This window comes from Orycteropus afer, unplaced genomic scaffold, assembly GCF_000298275.1.
Source record: "Orycteropus afer afer isolate SDZICR_OR568_19922 unplaced genomic scaffold, OryAfe1.0 scaffold00120, whole genome shotgun sequence".
NCBI classification, from domain to species: Eukaryota; Metazoa; Chordata; class Mammalia; order Tubulidentata; family Orycteropodidae; genus Orycteropus; species Orycteropus afer.
Genome location: NW_006921707.1, coordinates 1052731 through 1074146, shown reverse-complemented (window position 1 = coordinate 1074146; position 21416 = coordinate 1052731). Strand labels below are relative to the sequence as shown.

Here is a 21416-nt window from a genome sequence, read left to right as displayed (position 1 = left end):
GGGTTTGAACTGCCAGCCTTCTGGTTAGCAGTCAAGTGCCTTAGGCACTATGCTACCAGAGCTTCTATATTAATACTACTGTTATTCAAATTTATGCAGCAACTACTAAAGCCAAAGGTGAAGAAATTGAAGATTTTTACCAACTTCTACAGGCACATAACAACAACAAAGAGAAGTCTGAAATAGACCAAACATGCAATCAAGATGTATTGATAATTATTGGTGGTTGGAATGCAAAAGTTGAAATAAAGAAGAATCATTGATAGTTGGAAAATATGGCCTTGGTGATACAAATGATGCCAAAGATTGCATAATAGAATTTTGCAAGACCAATGATTTATTCATTGGAATACATAAAAATCAGGTAAACTACATCTGTGGAAAGAGATGGTGGAGAAGCTTGACATCATCAGTAAAAACAAAGGCAGGAGCTGACTGTGCTCAATTCCTCATATGCAAGTACAAGTTGAAGCTAAAGAAAATTAAAACAAATCCATGAGAGCCAAAATATGACCTTGAATATATTTCACCTGAGTTTAGAGACCATTTGAAGAATAGATTTGACATATTGAACACTAATGACCAAAGACCAGTCAAATTGTGGTTTGACATTAAGAACATCATACATGAAGAAAACAAACAGTCATCAAAAGACAAGAAAGGAAGAAAAGACCAAAATGGATGTCAGAAGAGACTCTGAAACTTGCTCTTGAATGTACAGTAGCTAAAGTGAATGGAAGAAATGCTGAAATAGAAGAACTGAACAGAAGATTTCAAAGACAGCTCAAGAAGACAAAGTAAAGTATTATAATATTTAGTCTTCAAGAGACATCTTTGCTCATCAGGCCTTGAAAGAGGTCGTCCTTCACAACCAATTTGCCCAGTGCAATATGATGTTTTATGTCCTGACTGCTGCTTCCATGCGTGTTGACTGTGGATCCAAGTAAAATGAAATCCCTGACAGCTTTGATCTTTTCTCTGTTTATCATAATGTTGCTTAGTGGTCCAGTTGTGAGAACATTCACTTTTTCATGTTGAGGTTTAATCCATGCTAAAGACTATAGGCTTTGATCTTCATCCGTAAGTGTTTCAAGTCATCTTCACTTATATATATGTGTGTGTGTGTGTGTGTACAAACCGAACCCATTGCATTGAGTCAATTCCAACTCACAGAGACCCCCATTGGGTTTCTGGGGTGTTAAATCTTTGCAGAAATAAATTGTCCTGTCTTCCTTCAGTGGAATGGCTGGTGGGTTTAAACAGCCAACCTTCTGGTTAGCAGTCAAATGCCTTAGGCACTGTGCCACTAGAGCTCACTCTTTCTCTCTATCTCCATGTATATACATACATCTACATGTATACACACATATATACATGCATACATATATGCACACATATGTGTGTGTATGTGTGCCTTGTAATTCAAAGTCCATTCTACCATTATCTTACCAGAACATGGAAATTATATTTCCAGAGTCAGTTTCTGTGACAATACGATGTCATATTGCATTTATGAATGTTACAGTGATAGATAAGATAATGATTGTGATGCACTTCAAGTTTCTCAGGACAGTTATATCTTTCCTGTGTATAAACAATTAACTTATTAATCTAGTTAAGTTTAATCACTAAACTTTTCATACAGTTTGAACTAACTTGCCCCTCTTTTCTTTACAATAACTTTTATTCTCTTTTTCTGTGCCTTGGTTGTAATCCTACAAATATCTACCTATATTAAAGTTCCTATAATTTTTCATATAATCACTGTTTTCCTATCATACTCTCAAAAAAACATAATTTTTCTTTTTAGAATATCTCTATACAAGTGAACTTCTCATTAGGATGACAAGTGCAAATTTACTAGACTGAATTCTAAAAAATTTTAGGATTCATCTTCCCTTTTTGAAATAAATATATGAATTTGATGTGAATTAATCCAGCCCTTCCTATGACCTTATTTCAGCATAGCATCACGTCCAAAAATAGACTACCAATTCAGCTACTAAAAAATCAGTTCAACATTTAATTAAACGTTGAAGAGGAAACAATAAATAATCGTATTACTTTTAAAATATTTTTTTCTCTCTTTCAGCTATTTAACATATCCTTTTCCCAAACTTTTACTTTTCATTTACCTTTATACTTCTCCCAACACCACAACTCCAAGCCATTTGTTTCTTTCCATCAGCCTTCCTTCCACCTTTTTTTCTCCATACTCTTAAGTCAGTGTCACAAAACTCCAAATGAAACAAAATTTCCTCAAAAGTTAGGTCAGGGAGAGAAAAATAAAAACGTAAAGTTAACTGTATTAGGTGGTTCAGGAAAGATAAGTCTGATAAGGCTTATAGATTAATACCTTTGGTTTCTCTGTTGTTGTTGTTGTTGTTGTTATGTGCCGTTGAGTCGGCCCTGACTCATAGTGACCCCTCCTTGGGTTTCCGAGGCAGTATCACTACGGAAGTAGGATTGCCCAACCTTCCTTCTGAGGAGTGGCTGGTGGGTTTGAACTGCGAGTCTTCTGGTTAGCAGTCAAGTGCTTTAGCCACTATGGTTTCTCTAGATTGACAAATTAGAGGTCACTTCAGGCTTAAAAAAAAAAAACAACCTATATGAATTGGTTAAAATATATGCCTTACTACCTTACTATCTCTTTCATTTTGGGAGTTCTCAGGTCACCTTTATTTCCATAATCTTCTCTTATTTTACCCCATTTATGCTTTTACTAATACCTTAGGCATATATATGTATATATACCTATATATTCTATACAGTATAAAATATGCAGGAGCTCATTCTTACTTACCTCTTGAAGTCTAAAGAGATAAACAAGAACCATTAGAAAAAGACCCAGTTTTCTCAACCATTTCCCCCTTAATTTTTTTTTTTTTTTTTTTTTTAACTATACCTGAGGTCTTTCCCTTCCAGGCAAAGGCCTAGTTATGACTCTGACTCTTGGAGCTTCTATTCAACATTGGTATATTCATCGGAAGCCTGAATATACCACAGGCAGAGGTGAGACATTGGAATCATCTCAAACGCCACTTCTCTTCTTTTTCCTAAGCTCTGAGACATTTATTTTTTTACTGAGACTTTTGGACTTTTTGTCTAAAAAGTATGTACTCTACATCCCTCTTCTTGCTATTGTCAAAGTGAAATTCAGGGACATAGTTTCTCCTGAATAGATAAATATTAGCGGAATATAATGAACAGGAAGAAAGAAGGTAGTCATCCAACACACTTTAGTGCCAGGACCTCTGCTACTTGTCCACATGTAAAAGTAGTCCATGCAGCTTAGCCTCACTTAAAAGAAGATTGAACTGGGGATTTGTGTAAAACCCTTCCTCATATGTCAGTTTTCTTTACTTATTCAGTTGTAGCCTCTATGTATAAAATTATTCCAGGTATCTTGAGAAGACCAGAGTTTCAATCTCTAACTACAAAGCATCTCTCAGCCATTTGACATGACTTTAAATTGTTTGAAGATTCTGAAATCAAACCATGAATGATTCTTAAATAATGCACATAGGTGAAAAGATGAATATGTTATAATTCAACTTTTCTCCTAACACACCAAGTCCCATGGCCCCCAGTCCTTTGCCATGGATTATGCAACATCCAAATTCATTGAAGCGTAAAAGATGAAAGTGTGTAGAGTCAAAAATATTGCTCAACTCTGATCGGGTTGGTAGTTTGATATTTGATTCCTCGTGTTGCTTTTTTCATAAACTGAAAATACAATTTAAATAAAGCTGTTTTTGGGGAGCTCTGTCTTTTATATTTTTCAAGATTTTGCAGCATCTAAAAGAACCTAATTTCCAATTTTAAGACATCTCAATGGCTTTCATCTAATTGCATTGGTTTGATTGCTAGTACATTTCAGAATAATGTTTCAGAATTAATTAGAGAAGAAATTTGATATTACAGAATATAGTACTAAGCAGAGTGAACTGTGAAAGCACTGTTCTTCCCATGTTAATTTTTTTTCATACAAACTCTCCCAAAACTTATAGACAGAAAAATCAGAACAATTATATTATGCTCACTTTTTTCTGAATTAGGCATTTAGACAGGACCAGTGGGGATGTTTTTTTTTTTTTTTTTTTTTTCGCAGCCCCATGATGTCTAGGATCTCAATTGGAAAGAAAATGGCTAAAGACTGGAATCTTCTGGAGGCTTCTGTATTCACTTTCTGGGCCTGGGCTAGGATGATTCAAACATTGGGCTCAGTTGGGACTATTGACTGGGGACATAACCATGATCCTGCTGTGGGTTGGACTTCTAGGTTCTTATAGGGAACATCCCAAAAAGGAGAATCCAGACAGTCAACATTCCCAGCAAAACTTCTTAGTCATTTATTATCTGGTTTGGAATGTCACATAGCATCATATCAGCCATACTCTATTAGTCAAGACATTCACAAACCCACACAGTTTTAAAGCAAGGGGTCATAAACCCCACCTCTCAATATGAGGAGTAGGGCTATATTTTAAAACATTGCTGTAGTCTGTAGAAATATTTTTACTTGTTTGTCCTTTCCTCACCTCTAAATCAACAATACACATTTTCAATATGGCTAGCCAATATTAAAAATGTGTATATAACCATGTACTTACCTTAGAGTTTTTTTTTTCTTTTCTTTTCTTACAAGTAACAGAAACTCTGACTCACAATGTTGTAAACCATAAAGAAAATTTACTAATTAACAAACCGGAAATTACAGTGAGAGGGTAGGCTTCAAGAATGAATTAGTTCAGCAATACAACCCTGTAAAAGAAGACATGTCTCCTCCTATTTCATCATTCTGTTGTTTTAGTGTTGACTTAATCCTACATCTTGTCCCCTTGTGATTAAAATATGTCATCTTCAGTTATTCCCATTCTCAACCACATATTCTTCCAAAGGGAGAAGGAGAGTTTTTCTTCATTCTTCCACTTTACAGGGTTCTGAGTTTTACTTTAACTAGAACAGCATAGATTACTTTGAAGCATTTGCTGAGGGCAGAGTGAAGTTCTGATTGGCATAGGTCCAGTGTCCATCCTGAACTAGTCCTGATTTCAAGGAGGGTGGGATTATACTGATTACCTGCAAAGTAGATGTGATTGATCCCATGTAATTTTTACACCTGCAATACTATGGAAAATGGGTGAAGTGAATGCTGGGAGGGTAAGTTGTCATTTCATTCCATCATGAACCATTCTCTGGCTGAGTAAAGTCATCTAACTATGAGGGGTTGAAGCCATTGCTTTGGCCTCATTATCATCACAATTCAATCAGCTGAGAGGTCATGATCCTATTTTTGCTCACTTATGAGTATCTTACTTTTGATTCAGGTCAATATATTCATAACTCTTATTGTTGAGAAATCTCATTTGGCAAAATGAGAAGAAATAAATAAAAAGACCCACTTCATCTTGGTTGTTCTGTTCCTTCAGAAGAGTGGTGGAAGGAGAATAGTCACTGGGTGTGTGAGTGTGATAAGTTTGTATACCTGCATGTGTATGAGGAAGGCATTTCCTACTTTGGATAGATTCTGACTTTTGCCTGGGAAAGTAGGCTTTGCATATTAGGCTGTGAACTTTCTCTGAAGAATTACCAACATCTTCTCTTGTTTTTCAGAGTTAACACAGAATTGAATAATGTAGCCGCTTTTGCCAAGAGTTTTATTAATTGTTTTCCACTACAAGTTGATGGAGCACAACATGAGAGTTGTAGTCCTCATGTTGCAGTTGAGAAGATAGTGACAGAGGGTTGAGCAACTCACCCAAGCCACACATCAAAGTAAGGATAGAGTTACCATTATAAATAATGTCCCTGGAATCTTAGTTCAGTGCTTCTTTAAAAAGATTTATGAACACTTCAAACAAACAAAAATAACAGGTTATAAAACAATAAATACCTTGGAATCCATCACCCACCTTCAGAATTTTTATGGGAAAAAAAAATGTTTACACATAGAGTGGCAAACCTTATTTACTCCTCTAAGTTCCCATCCCCAACTCTCTCTCTTCAGTTGTCGTTAGGTAGCAGTAAGTTGATTTCAACTCATCGCAACCCTTAGTGACAGAGTAGAACTGCCACTTAGGGTTTTCTTGGATGAGATGTTTACAGGAGCAAATTGTCAGGTCTTTCTCCAGTGGAGCATCTAACTGGGTTTGAACTGCCACCCATTCGGTTAGCAGCTCCGCACTTAACCTTTTGTGCCACCAAGTCTCCTAACTCTAAATGTATGTATGCATAAAAAAGTGTGACATTGTTTTGCACATTTAACTTTCAATTATTGTCATTACTTTATATGTTTTTATTATAATTTTTCAGATTATTTATTTATTTATTATTTATTTATTTCCTTTTAAAAAGCATGCTGTGGAGAGCAGGGGTTAGGATTTCCATGGGGAATTCTGTCTATCCTTTCTTTACAGCATAGGTATGGGTAAAGGATGATCATTTGATCAATTTACATTTAGGAGCCTCATTGTCTATTTAAAATGACTGATTAAAATATCCCCACAGTAACAATGAAACTAAATTATTTTAATAAATTATTATACTTAATTCTAAGTTCCCGCACTCACCTGGAAGAAACTGGCCAATTGTGTTAATACTGGAGCTGTTTTTCAGTAATACCAGCTGATTGTGAAAGCACCAGCACAGATTTAGGGCAATTACTGGCATAGGTGTGAGGAGATTAGGTTTCAGGCTTGACTCTTCCTCTGATTATGAACATTGGGAATAAGTTATCCTGGACATGGAGTTGCCCTAAATTAGTGTTTTGTAAATTTTGTATGCCAATCTTATGGGTTGATAAATGAATCTGGCAGATTTGGACCAGCTTTCTTATTCAAAAAAAAAAAAAAAACCAACATAGAATAAAATAGAAAATAGTTGGGTTGTATTGTATGAACTATGTTGTTGTTGTGTTGTTAAGTGCCGTCGAGTCGTTTCCGACTCATAGCGACCCCATGCACAGCAGAATGAAACACTGCCCAATCCCGCGCCAGCCCCACAATCCCTGCTATACTTGAGCCCATCATCGCAGCCACCGTGTCAATCCATCTCCTTGAAGGCCTCCTCCTCCTTCGTCAACCCTCCACCCTACCAACCATGACATCCTTCTCCAGGGAATGGTCCCTTCTGACAACATGACCAAAATAGGTGAGACGAAGTCTGGCCATTCTTGCTTCCAAGGAGCATTCTGGCTGCACTTCCTCCAGGACAGATCTGTTAGTTCTTTTAACAGTCCATACTACTTTCAGCATTCTTCTCCAGCACCACAACTCAAACGCATCAACTCTTCTTCGGTCTTCCTTATTCATTGTCCAGCTCTCACATGCATACCAGGCGATTGGAAATATCATGGCTTGTGTCAGGCGCACCTTAGTCCTCAAGGAGATATCCTTGCTCCTCAGCACTTGAAACAGTTCCTTCGCAGTTGACTTTCCCAGTGCTACACGTAGTCTAATGTCCTGACTGCTGCTTCCGTTGGCATCGATTGTAGAACCAAGCAACGTGAATTCCTTGACAACCTCAATCTTCTCTCCACTGTATGAACTATGGGAAAATATAATTTGATAATTTCTTTTTGTTGTTGCAGAGATGTGTGTGTGTGTGTGTGTGTGTGTGTGACTGCTACAGGACATTGTGTAAAGTTAAATTCCTATTCTGAGCTGCTTCCTAAAATGTTTCTAAGCCATTTAAACCAACTGACTTCAGAAAGAATTTTAAGGACTTCCTAGATATTGTTGTCTTTATGTAAAAGCCATCTGTTGCTTCTCTTGTCTAGGATGAAGCCCAGACTTCTCGCCCTAGCAGAACAGGCCCTCCAGGATTCTTGCCCTTGGTGCTGTGCCCTCCAGGAGAATAGTGAAACTATCAACTCCCTGTTTCTACAATACTGACTCATTCCCCTGCCCCTTTACCGATATTTTTTCCTCTGCTTCAAGTGTTCTTTTGATCCACCAAGCATCACCTCTTCTAGAAAACCTTCTATGCCCACCTAATCTTCAAAACATTGACCACCCCTTCCCTCAAGACCTTATTATTATCTTTACTGGCTTATGTCATAGCCCCCATTCTACTTTCCTGCATTTAATTTTGGCTTAAATGTCTATCTCCCCTTACTAAACTATGGAGATGCAAAGTCAGGTTTATATCATCAGTATTTTAGTTCACCCTTTTCTTATGCATGTACCCTTTACTTCCCTTGCTACTAAAATGACTTTACTATTTTAATATAATACATGTTTATTGTAAATGATTGATGGTATGTTAAAAAGCTGAAAAGTCACTTTAAATCACACAGCCTAAATATAATCACTGTTAATATCTAAACATTTCTATCTACCCAAATATGCATGTATAGAGAAGCAAGCATATATGTACATACACACACCAGATATCAGAACGATCATGGCTGAAAGCAAAGAATACAAGAAAGATGTTTGTTATTGTTGTTAGGTGCCATTGAGTCATGTTCAACTCATAGCTATGCTATGTACAGCAGAACAAAGCACTGCCTGACCCTGTGCCGGCCCCACCATCCTTGCTATACCTGAGCCCATCGCTATAGCCACTGTGTCAATCCATCTTGTTGAGGGCCTACCCTTTTCCGCAGACCTTCCACTTTACAAGTATGATATTCTTCTCCAGGAAATGGTCCCTTTTTGCAACATGACCAAAGTAGGTGAGACGAAGTCTGGCCATTCTCTCTTCCAAGGAATGTTCCAGATGTACTTCTTCCAGGACAGATTTGTTCGTTCTTTGAACAGTCCATGGTACTTTCAGCATTTTTCACCAACACCACTACTCAAAAGCATCAACTCTTCTTCAGTCTTCCTTATTCGTTGTCCAGCTCTCACATGCATATAAGGAGATTGGAAATACCATGGCTTGGGGCAGGTACACCTTAGTCTTCAAGGACACATCTTTTGCTCTTTAGCACTTGAAAGAGGTCTTTTGCAGCAGATTTCCTAAATGCTGTACATTGTCTAATATATTGACTGCTGCTTCCATTGGTGTTGATTATAGAACCAAGTAATATGAAATCTTTGACAACTTCCATCTTTTCTTCATTTATCATGATGCTGCTTATAGGTCTACTTGTGAGGATTTTTGTTTTCTTTATATTGAGTGGTAATCCATACTCCAGAATGTAGCCTTCAATCTTCATCAGTAAGTGCTTTAAGTCATCCCCACTTTTTGGCAAGTAAAGTTGTGTCGTCAGTGTATTGCAGGTTGTTAATGATTCTTCCTCCAATCCGGATGCCATGTTCTTTTTCATATAGTCCAGCTTCTCAGGTTATTTGCTCAGCATACAGATTGAATAAGTATGGTGAAAGGCTACAACTCAGACACATTCCCTTCTTGCTTCTGAACCATGCACTATCCCTTGTTCTGTTCGAACCACAGCCTCTTAGTCTATATATAGGTTCCTCATGGGTACAAATAAATGTTGCAGAATTTCCATTCTTCTCGATGTTATCCATAATATGTTATGATCCACACAATCAAATGTTTTTGCATAGTCCATAAAAGACAAGTAAACATCATTCTGGTATTCTTTGCTTTCAGCCAAGATCCATCTGACATCAGCAATGATACCTTGTTCCACATCCTCTTCTGAATCCAGTTTGCATTTCTGGAAGCTCTGTGTCAATATACTGCTGCAACCATTTTAAGATTTTACTTGTGTGTGATATTAAGGATATTGTTCAATAACTTCCACATTCTTTGGGATCACCTTTCTTTGGAATGGGTACAAATATGGATCTCTTACAGTTGGTTGGCCAGGTAGCTGTCTTCCAAACTTCTTGGCATAGCCAAGTGAGTGCCTCCAGTGCAGCATCTGTTTGTTGAAACATCTCAATGGGTATTCCGTCAATTCCTAGAGCCTTGTTCTTCTCCAATTCCTTTAATGTAGCTTTGATTTCTTCCTTCAAAAACATTGGTTCTTGATCAGAGATCAAGATGTTTACTTGTGTTTTTTTGACTATGCCAAAGCATTCAATTGCGTGGATCTTAACAAATTATGGATAACTTTGAGAAGAATGGGAATTCCAGAACACTTAATTGTATTCATGAGGAACCTATACATAGACCAGGAGGCTGTTGTTCAAACAGAACAAGGGGATATTGCATGGTTTAAAATCAGGAAGAGAATGAATCAGGGCTGTGTCCTTTCATCATACTTATTCAATCTGTATGCTGAGCAAATAATTGAGAAGCTGGCCTATGTGAAGAAGAACTTGGCATCAGGATAGGAGGAAGGCTCATTAACAACCTGCAATACACTGATGACACAACTTTGCTTGCCAAAAGTGAGAATGACTTGAAGCACTTACTGATGAAGATTAAAGGCTACAGTCTGGAGTATGGATTTCCTCTCAATATAAAGAAAACGAAAATCTTCACAACTAGACCTATAAGCAGCATTACGACAAATGGAGAAAAGATTGAAGTTGTCAAAGACTTCATATTACTAAGTTCTATAATCAACACCAATGGAAGCATCAGTCAATATATCAGATAATGTAAAGCATTTGGGAAATCTTCTGCAAAAGAACTCTTTCAGGTGCTAAATAGCAAAGATTTGTCCTTAAAGACTAAGGTGTGCCTGACCCAAGCCATGGTATTTCCAATCTCCTTATATACATGTGAGAGCTGGACAATGAATGAGAAGACTGAAGAAGAGTCCATACTTTTGAGTTGTGATGTTGGCGAAGAATACTGAAAGTAAAATGGACTGCTAAAAGAACGAACAAATCTGTCCTGGAAGAAGTACATCCGGAACGTTCCTTGGAAGCTAGTGTGGCCAGACTTCATCTCATCTACTTTGGTCATGTACGAAGGAACCATTCCCTGGAGAAGGATATCATATTTGATAAAGTGGCAGGTCAATGAAAAAGGCAAAGGCCCTCAACAAGATGCACTGACACAGTGGTTGCAACAATGAGCTCAGGTATAGCAAAGATCATGAGGCTGACCCAGGACTAGGCAGTGTTTCTTTCTCTTGTATATACCACCACTATGAGTCAGAGACAACTCGATAGCACCTACCAACAACCACAACACATAGACACACACAAATCTACAAAAAAAGTTAGAGAAATAAATTAAAAAATTAATCTGACCAATTTTTTCTCAAACAATGTGATGATCACTTTCTATGTCAATAGATACCTATACATAATTGTTTAAAGCTTCTTATAATATGAGTCGGGGCCGACTTGACAGCACATAACAACAACAATAACAACAATAATTCAAAGTGTGCTCTGGTGGTGTAATGCCTAAGGCTTTTGACTGCTAATCAGAAGACTGGTGGTTCAAACCCACCTGCCACTCTGTGGAAGGAAAACTGGGTAATCTACTTCCATAAAGATCAACCATCTTGGAAACTCAAAGGGGGTCGCTATAAGTCAGAATCCACTTGATGGCAATGGGTTTGTTTTTTGTTTGTTTATAATTCTAATTTATTAATTGACCTGGTTTTTGTTTTGATTGCCATTTATCAACCTTATAAGCAGTGATGGTGAAATTGATTTCTTATTCAGCACATAACAACAACAACATTCATTCCTCACATGCTCTAAATATATATATATATAAAGCTTCATTATTGTATTTACCTTCCTCAGCTTCAGAGGCCTCAGCTAGTTTTATAACTCTTTTCAAGGTATTTTATAATCTGCTTCCTTCTCTTTATCTCTGGGCTGTGTCCTGTTAATGCCTGTATGCCAGAGAGTCTCCTACCTAGAAATGAGATGCCTTTAGTCTTCCCTTCTTTTGAGAATCATCTATAGTTATATAGTAGTAATTTGACTTTTTAAGATTTTCTCTTTTAGAAACTATTGCATTGGAATCATGCATAATTTTTTTATTAATTAATTGAATCTCACTTCCCTAACACAAGGTACACATCTCCAAAAACCAAAACAAAAACAAATGGTGTCAAGTTGATTCTGTCTCACAGAAACTCCTTATTTTATAGATTAGAACTGCTCATAAGGTATTCTTAGCTCTGATCTTTATGGAGGCAGACCATAAGCCTTTCTGTGTGGATTTGAACCACTGACCTTCACATTAGTGTCTAGTGCAATTTCTTTGCACCAACCAAGGACTTTGGATTGTATATATGTTTCCTTTATTCTATGATCATGACACGTAATTGTTTGTAACGGATGTTTCCACTTTGCCAACCACTTCTACTCTTTGGTAGATACTGATTTCTAATATAGTTCATTAGGAAGCTTTGTTTACTCTCTGAAACTAAATCAAGAATTACTCATATATATTCTTTTTGTTGAAGTGGAGCATCTAATGCAATTTTGGAGAGTACAAAACCTCATCACTGCTGAAGCTTATTTGTGTCAGTATTTTGTGATATGATTCAGGAAGATATCATCTACTCCTTCCATGCAATGGGGTAGCCTAAGTATGGACTGTATTATTTTAATACATTTTTCTTTCTCCTTTTAGTTTCAGTCAAAGATCTCAAAAATTCTTCATCCTTCAGTTTGTGCATTCAACAGTAGATTATGATTCATTCTCTAGTATACTAATACAACCATTCTCTTAGGAAGCCTGTTTATTTCCATCACCATATTCTAATCTTGAATGCCATCTCACCATGTCTAATGAACATTTTTGGCATAATATAGAGTTAATTGTATGTATTATTATACTTAGTTATTAGTGTGTAGAGATCTGAACAGTCTATGTCATTTCCTTTTCTCTATCCAATGATCTCTTCCCATGTCATTCCTTTTCCCACTCTGTATCTGTGCTTCTTTATAGAAGAGGTTCTCCATGAGTGTTTATTTTGCCCTCAAGGGGCCAATGGGCAATGTCTGAAGATATTTTACATTATCACAAGAAAAGTTTTACTGGTATCTAATATGTAGAAGCCAGGGATACTGCTAAACATCTTACAATACACAAGACAGTGTCTGCAACAAAGAATTATCTAGTCCAAAATGTCAATGGGGAGCTCTGGTGGGAGTAGTGCCTTAGGCATTCAACTACTAACCAGAAGGCTGGTGGTTCAAATCCACCAGCCACTCCTAGGAAGGAAGACTGGGCTGTCTACTTCCATATAAATACTGCCTTGGAAACCCAAGGAGGGGTCACTATGAGTCAAATTGACTCAGTGGTAGTGAATTTTGTTTGGTTTGGTTTTAAATGTCAACAGGGCCACAGGTGGAGATAGTGTTTTTTTTTTTTTTTTTTTTTTTTTTTTTTTTTAATTTGGACTTTCAGATTTCTCCTGCCCCCTGCCCCTACGATAATCAGTTTAATTTAATCTCTTGATTTAAGTTAGCTACTAAGTAGCAGGTAGTCCCTGAGTGGTGCAAGTATTTAATGACTTTGTCTGATAACTGAAAGATTTCAGGTTTGAATCCACCCAGAGGCCTCAGAAGAAAAATCTGGTGACCTAATTCTGGTAAAGCAATCATTGAAAACCCTATAGAGCACAGTCCTACTCTGACACACATGAGGTCCCCATGACTCAGAGTTAACTCAACATCAACTTTTTTTTTACTCAGTGCCATAAAACAGAAAGTGATTTATCATGTCTCAACCATGTTCATTCTTTGGATGGAGTGAGGCAGCAGTCATAATCTTCACCAAAACTGTTGCCCTTGTTGGTAAAGTAGTGTTTTTATATGACCAGTTAACAGTACCACAGTGACAAAGAATAGAGAATGAAGGAGAGTCAGGCATGTTTATAATTTAATAATTAAACTGTCGTCATTAGCTGTCAAGTCAGTTCTGAAACATGTGATCATGTGTTCAGAGAACTGCTCCAGAGGGTTTTTAAGGCTGTGCCCTTTTGGAAGCAGATCTCTAAGCCTGTCTTCTAAGGTATCTCTGGTTGAGTTCAAACTGTTAACCTTTGGGCTAATAGTGGTGCACTTAACTGTTTATGCCCATCCAGGGACTCAAAACATAAAACTAGAATAAATATAATGATCCTCAGATACCTCTACTCCAAATGGCAAAAGTTGTTATGAAAGTTGCATTTGCAAGTTGGCTGAGGAGAGCTTCACAGGCAGCTTAACTGTTTCTTTTTTATATTTTTTTCCTTCCTTTTTTTTTTTTTCAGATATTTCCCATTTTCAAGAACAAGATGACTTAAAGGGATTACTAGAAAATCTCCATCAAAATATTCAAGCCAAAAAAAGAAAGAATGTAGAAATCATGTGGCTGGCTGCAACGGTAAGCACTCTTACGTCCAATCATAGCCCATGCCACCATGATGTAAGCACTGTCACGTATCTATTATGCCGAATCAAAGCTTTGGACTAGGAATTACGAAGTATCTCCCTCCATTATCCAGGGAATTAGGCATTTCACTTTTGTCAGTAGTTCTATAAATAGACTAGAATATATGATGAGGAAAACTGCATTCAACAAGAAAGAATCTTACCCCATGGCTGTTCTTATAAACTCTGGTTGAGTCTGAAATTAAAATGTGGTTTTCTTGATATTGTATATTGCAATTTTCCGTACCTACTAGGTTTGAACTGCTGCTCTAAAGGCATGGTTTCAAGAGAATGTGGTTATCAGATCTCTAACTTACAGCCCAGTAAGGCTCCTAAATATATTGTTCAATGAGCCTTTAAATATGTTTGTTAATTTAGATATTGACATAGAACTTATTGCTGATGGATTGCTCTTGGAGTAATGAGCTATAATGTGTATGGCTCTTGTTTAATGACTCTCTTGGATTAAAAGAGCTGTGGGCTTTTTCACCTCAGGTTGCTACAGGAGTGAGGAACTTCTTTAGCTTTTTTCTGGCAACCATCTAGGCATAGTTCACATGAATTTATGAATTTTGCTAACCACTGAGGCCCCAAATTACTTTCAGTGGAAAGGAATCTTTTCATCAAAAAAGACATGTGTTGGAGATCTTTACGATGAATGCCATGTTTCCAGTTACTGCACAGTGTTACTCATGTAACTTGGAGGTCAGATTGACAAATCTTCTAGCATATTCCATTCATTCTTTACCAATAGCTTATAAAATAGAGCCTTCTCTTCTATTGCCAGTGCTTCAATTATAATGCAATATTATTTACTCTGTTCTGAAAAGAAGGAATAGATAATTTACCATGAGACTCTATAAAATAATTTACCAGCAGCAAGGCAAAGAAAGGGTACTTTGCTTTCCCTCCATGCCCTCTTAAAGCCCCAGGAGAGAATATCAAAGATAATAATATGAAGCATTGCTTTCTGGCTGCTCATTTACACTGGTCCCATTTAGTACCATACTGTATTACATAAAGGTTGTTTTTAATAGTTCTTTCCCCAGTGTGGATGCTCTTTGTATCTTCAAAGGCTACTGTGATTGTTAATTCTCAAAAAACCTTCTTTAAGTAGGCTGTAAGATATTTTTGCTCTTTTATTAATAAGGTGATAGTATAAAGGTAGTTTGCATATACCAAGACAAATTAAGAATACAGGAATATGTCCTTGCATACATATTGTGCAGCTATGTCAATAGATAAATAAAGGAAGTACATGTGCACACAGGAATGCATATTTTCCTTAGTAGATGCATTTTTCCCATGTGATTATATGAAAGTTTTCCCATAAATGCCATACATTTAAAAAATATTTTTTCTGAAATATACATAATGGCCATATATGGCTTGCTCACAACTCACCATTCAACATATGATCACCAGTCTTAATACATACACAATACCCATGGTGCATAAATTCAGCACTCTATAGGAATGTCAAAGGAGCTCTTGTGGTATAGTGGGTAAGTCATTTGGCTGTAGCCTTGGAAACCCAATGAGGGTCACTATGAGTTGGAATCGACTTGATGGCAGTGTTGTTTTTTTTTTTAATTGTTGTTTTTGTTATTTGCCATCGAGGCAGACCCAACTCATAGGAACATTATTATTAACAGCATTCTTATTAGCTGCTATGTTAATTTCAAGATCCTCTTTGTAAACTGATGACCTTAAAAATACTTTTAAAATGAAGACAAGTAGCAATTCCTTTTGACAGTTTCTAAAAAGCTTTTATTTATGTGTCCATTTTCTTTTCATTTTTAATCTATTTAATAAAACACTGCTTATCTTAAAATTTTACATTCTACTTGAAAAGATGAAGCTATTTGATTTTATCTTGATTGAATTTAAACAGGAAAAATGAGAATTTAAGGAGGCAAAATGCCAATCAACCATGTTGAATCAATATTCAAGTACATATAATTCAAAAGAGTTATGGAAATTAAAAAAAAAATTCAAGACCCTACCTTGATCTAATTGTCCCCACTCCCCTTAATTTTAAATCTAAACATTAAATATCCTTAGCTGCATATAATAGTGAAGTAATATTTAAAGGATATTACTTCTTTTTAAAAATTGTTATCTCATAGGTCTGAGATGTATATCTTATTGCTATGAACATAGTTAAACCTTTACAATTTTATATTAAACTTTTAATAATAATATTTAAAAATTAGAATGTTCTAGATGAAAAAGATTTCATGATGAACTCATGCTTGATGGTTCTCTAGTCATGTATAGTGGAAATATTGAGAAGGTATCAGAAGATTAAATTAATAAATAATTGTAACTCTTAGTTAAAATGTCAGAATCACAATGAAAACATGGCAAAAACCCTTGACAAATATATTATTATATTCTTTCCTCGATACAGGCAGCTGGTAAAGCCTTCTTGATGGCAGATAATAAAGCAGGCTTTTTATTATATTGTATTAGTTTTATTTCCAACACATGTTGACTAATCTTGTTGATCCTAAATTTGCTTATTGATGTATCTGATGAGATCTATTCTGGTATAAGGAAAGAAAAAGAGGAGAATGAGCCATCTATTAAACATAAATCCATGAGACAAGAGATTATTGCTGCTTTGAGATTTTTGTCCTGATGAAATAACTAAAATATATAGAGAGGGATAGAATACAACATAAGGTAAAGACTTGGTCTTTGAGTTAGGTCAACTTACATTGAATCCTGGCTTACTCTGTTGTGAGCAAGTTACTTACTCTATCTACAGCTCAGTTTTCTCATCTGTAAAATGAAAATAGTTCAGCCTTCCTTCTGGATTCATGTGATGCTAAATAAAAGGAAAAAACTATATATAAATTCTTATCATTGGACCTGGTACATAGTAAATATGCAATAAACATGGCTGGGTTTTTTTAGTGTTTTTATTCTTCTCATTAGAATTAGTTTCCTTCCCTTTTATCCTAGCATGATATGGATGTTTAAGCTTTCATAACATAGAACAAGACTAGCAAAGGTCTCTTAAATATACAATAATAATAAATTAGCTGGGAGCTCTGGTAGCGTAGTGCCTAAGGCACTTGACTGCTAATCAGAAGGCTGGCGATTCAAACCTACTAGCCGCTCCTCAGAAGGAAGATGAGGCAATCTACTTCCATAGTGATACTGCCTCAGAAATTGAAGGAGAGGTAGCTATGAGTTGGGTCCGACCTGACGGCACATAACAACAACACAATAAATTAGCTATTAAGAATTAAAATCATGTTTCCTGTCCAGGAAATATTGTTTGTTTGTTTTTTTCTTCCTTCACAATTAAATTGTTGCTCCTGGCCTGTGATTATTATTGCCATCCACTGTACACTGATTACCTTTTCGATTGTCTCCTTTGCTAGATACTTAATATCTTATATGGTTTCAGCAGTCCCATATTTTATATAAAAACCACTTGCCTTTGAGTCAACTCAAACTCATGGCAATTGCATGTATGTCAAAGTAGAATTTCTCCATAGAGTTTTCAATAATTGACTTTTCACTAAGCTATTCTTCCAAGAGCCTTTGGGTGAACTTGAACCTCCAACATTTTGGATAGCAGATGAGCACATTAACTGTTTGCATCACCCAGGGAGTCCTATACATTACAAACAAAGAGCTCAATAAAATCCGTTCCACCAGCTTTTGAAATTAAAAAAAAAAAGGTAATGTTTTAATGTTTGATAGGATACCGTGAACCAATCGACCCATAAATCAGCATACAACAAACTATATTTGGTACACACTAGACATGTTTAAAAGAGGCCAACGCTTTAGAATGATCTACAAACAAACTGTATATGTGTGTTTGTTACAGATTTGCCGCAAACTAAATGGCATTCGTTTCACCTGCTGTAAAAGTGCCAAAGACAGGACATCAATGTCAGTAACACTTGAACAGTGTTCAATTTTGAGAGATGAGCACCAGTTGCACAAGGACTTCTTTATCCGGGCCCTGGATTGCATGCGAAGGTATTCCATATGTCTTCATCTTTATTCTTTTCAAGGCTATTTTTGGTTTTCTTTATTTCAATACTTGTTTTATTGGAGGACTAAACAATTAGTCATTTTATTGTATTTCCATGGCTTATAGTTCATAGCATGCATGATGAAATGATTTTAAGTATTCCTCCTACTCATTTTAGGTAATTTAAAAAAATGGCTGTAATTTGATATTTTTGAGGACATATTTCATTAACTTATTTAAACTCAAGTTAAAAGGGCTCTGGACATTTCACAGATGAAAATTGAGAAGTACATGTCTTTGAAATGTAAGCTATGAGTGTGCACAAAATACATTTAAGTCATTATCAAAACAAAGCCTTTCCAAATTGTACCTAATAGGTGATCAATTTTCCCGTGGCTTATAGGGTCTTTGGGTCCAGTACCTTCCCTTCTAAAGTTATTTTCACATCACTCATTGTAAAAATGGGATGACACTGGTACTTTAAGATAGCAAATGAAAATTGTTTCTCTGCAGACATTTAAAATGCTATGCCTGAAGTCAAGTTTCTTGATTCATTTCCACAGTAATTAAATCTAAAGTATAAGCCATAATGGGAAGGAAAAAGCGCCTCATTCACAATGTCTGTCAGCAAGGGCACACGTTAATTAAAAAGTTAAGCAAAATTGTCTCTTTGCTACAAAGATGGACTCACGCCCACCAGCACAAGATAGGCTCCCTGTTCCCAGCAAGGAATGTCGTGGAACACCCTAAAGGGGAATGCTTCTTATCTGGCATGTCATTAGCTTCCACTTTCCTTTTAATATCTGCAGGCTTTCAGTGGGGACAGGTGAAGTTTGCCTGCATTCATTCTATGTCTGTATGTTTCCCACTAATGAGAGGTTTCTGAAGTCCTCTATTTTATCCCATTTCATGTCTCTTGGCATTTTCACTGCTCAGTGGAGTTCTCTCTTAATTTTCGATAAATGTATGAGGCTGCCTTAGATGTCTGACATGAACATTTCAGCTATATAAATCATATTTGGTTGATAGAGAAAACTTCTTTCAAAATAACCTCTCAACACTAACTGAAGAAAAATTTAGAATGAGTGTATAAAATTTTCAAAGGTTGATAAAAAGAATACAAATGATGGAACAAAGGTTCTTGATGAGGTGAGCTGGGGCACGTGATGTTATGGGACAGATAGACCAGAGGACTAAAACTAATGAACTAAGATAAACCGTCTGGACTGCGAAAGTGCTACTTGTTTATTTAAGTTAGAGGTAGAGAGGAGCAAAAACCAAACTCACTGCCTTCGAGTCCGATCTGACTCATAGTGACCCCTCCTCGGGTTTCTGAGGCAATGTTGTCCAACCTTCCTTCCAAGGAGCGGCTGATGGGTTTGATCCACCAGCCTTCTGATTAGCAGTCAAATGCCTTAGACACTATGCCACCAGAGCTCCAGAGCTCCTGGAGGTAGAAAGAACCCTTAAATTAGATAATTCCTACTTAACAAAAAAAAAAAAAAAAACTAGTAAATAAAGAGTAGATCTGTCATATGCATGTTAACCTGTAAACCACATATTTCTGCATTGAAGAAAGGTTATCCAGAACTGATAACATTTTATACAACACATTTGTTCATGACATAGCATATAAGAGAGTTTTATTTTTATTTAATTTTTAAAGTGCTAGAAATTTAATCTAAAAACACTAAAGAGCTTAACTTCCATATCTGCATTACTCTAGTGATTTTTTTTTTACTGTAAATTTCAAATCTTTCATTTATCCTCTGGGTTTGTGTATGTGTGTGTGTGTGTGCTGTGTAAGAATATGAAAGTTTGTCTTTGTATGTGTGTGTGTGTGTGCACACGGTGTAAAGAAAATAAAATGTATTATTTTCTTTAATTACTCACTTCTTTCCCTCTTTGGATATTCCCTCACACAACACAAGCTCTTAGGTTTATAAGCACAGGCAACATAGTATAGTGAATAAGAGCATGGGCTTGGGAGCCAGCTGATCTGTGTTTGAAGCTACATTATTATCTGCTACATATGCTGTGAGCAAGTTAGTTATCTTACTATCTCTTAGTGCCTTAGACAAGTTAGTTAACCTCTTAACTGGTGTCTCAGTTTCCTCATCTGAAAAACAGTGATGATAATAATAGTAGCTACTACTAAGGAATGTCTTGAGGATGAAATGAATTGATACGTAGAAAGAAAAATGTTTGGCACACAGTTATCACTATATAAGGAATCCTTGCATGGTGTAACTAGTTAATGCTCTTATCTATCAACCAAAGCATAGGAGGTTCAAGTTTACCCAGTGGCACCTGGGAAGAAAGACCAGGTGATCCACTTGTCAAAAATCAGCCATTGAAAACCCTATGGGGCACAATTCTCTTTGACACAGGTGGCTGCCTTGAATCAAAATTGACTCGTTGAGAACTGGTTGTTTAATCACTGTTTAATATTTGTTAAATTAATAAAAGGTAAATATTGAGGGCATGGTGATCTTCCAGGTACAGTAGTAAACACTAGCTAATTATGAGCTCTGTAATTTTGTGTTTGTGACTATATCACAGCAATGAGGTTTGACCCTAATGCCATATATTAACACAACGTCTCCTGGCAACTTGTATAAATAAATCTTCAAATGCAATGTTTTAACTATTTTAGAAAACATGTTTTTCAAAAACTACTTTACATATGTTTACAAATTCTGTGCTAATTACGGATGGATTCCATTTGTTCATTAAAGTAGGCCAGGATAGGTTTCTTATAAACATTTTTATATATTAATATGTACATTGTGTACACTTAAAAATAGAGAATTTAAGATCAAGAAGTCACCTTAGAGATTTAGTTAAATCCTCTTAATCTTATAAATAATATTGATGTGTAGAAAATACTTAGGAGCTCTGATAGTGCAGTGGTTAAAATATTTGCCTGCTAACCAAAAGGCTGCCAGTTTGAACCTACTAGTTATAGAACAGGAGAAAGATGAAGCAGTCTGCTTCTGGAAAGATTTGCGGCCTTGGAAACCCTGTAGAGCAGTTCTACTGTGTCCTATAGGGTTGTTATGAATCAGAATTGACTCAGTGGCAGTGGGTTTTGGTTAGAGAATGTTTTGGCAAAGATTATTCAGCAAGTATTTGGAATCCCTGGGTGGTGCAAA

The 21416-nt window shown here is 36.3% G+C and overlaps 1 protein-coding gene across 1 annotated transcript in view; it reads left to right on the top strand.

Annotated features, from left to right (window-relative positions):
- The window catches only part of INPP4B (inositol polyphosphate-4-phosphatase type II B), a 601242-nt gene extending 582095 nt beyond the window's left edge, over positions 1-19147 (top strand). The window contains exons 22-24 of the mRNA XM_042781432.1: positions 14102-14214; positions 18112-18266; positions 18943-19147. Coding sequence (XP_042637366.1) covers positions 14102-14214; positions 18112-18266; positions 18943-19147 — 473 coding nt within the window. The remainder of the gene's footprint in view (positions 1-14101; positions 14215-18111; positions 18267-18942) is intronic.
- The last annotated feature ends 2269 nt before the right edge of the window (positions 19148-21416 follow it).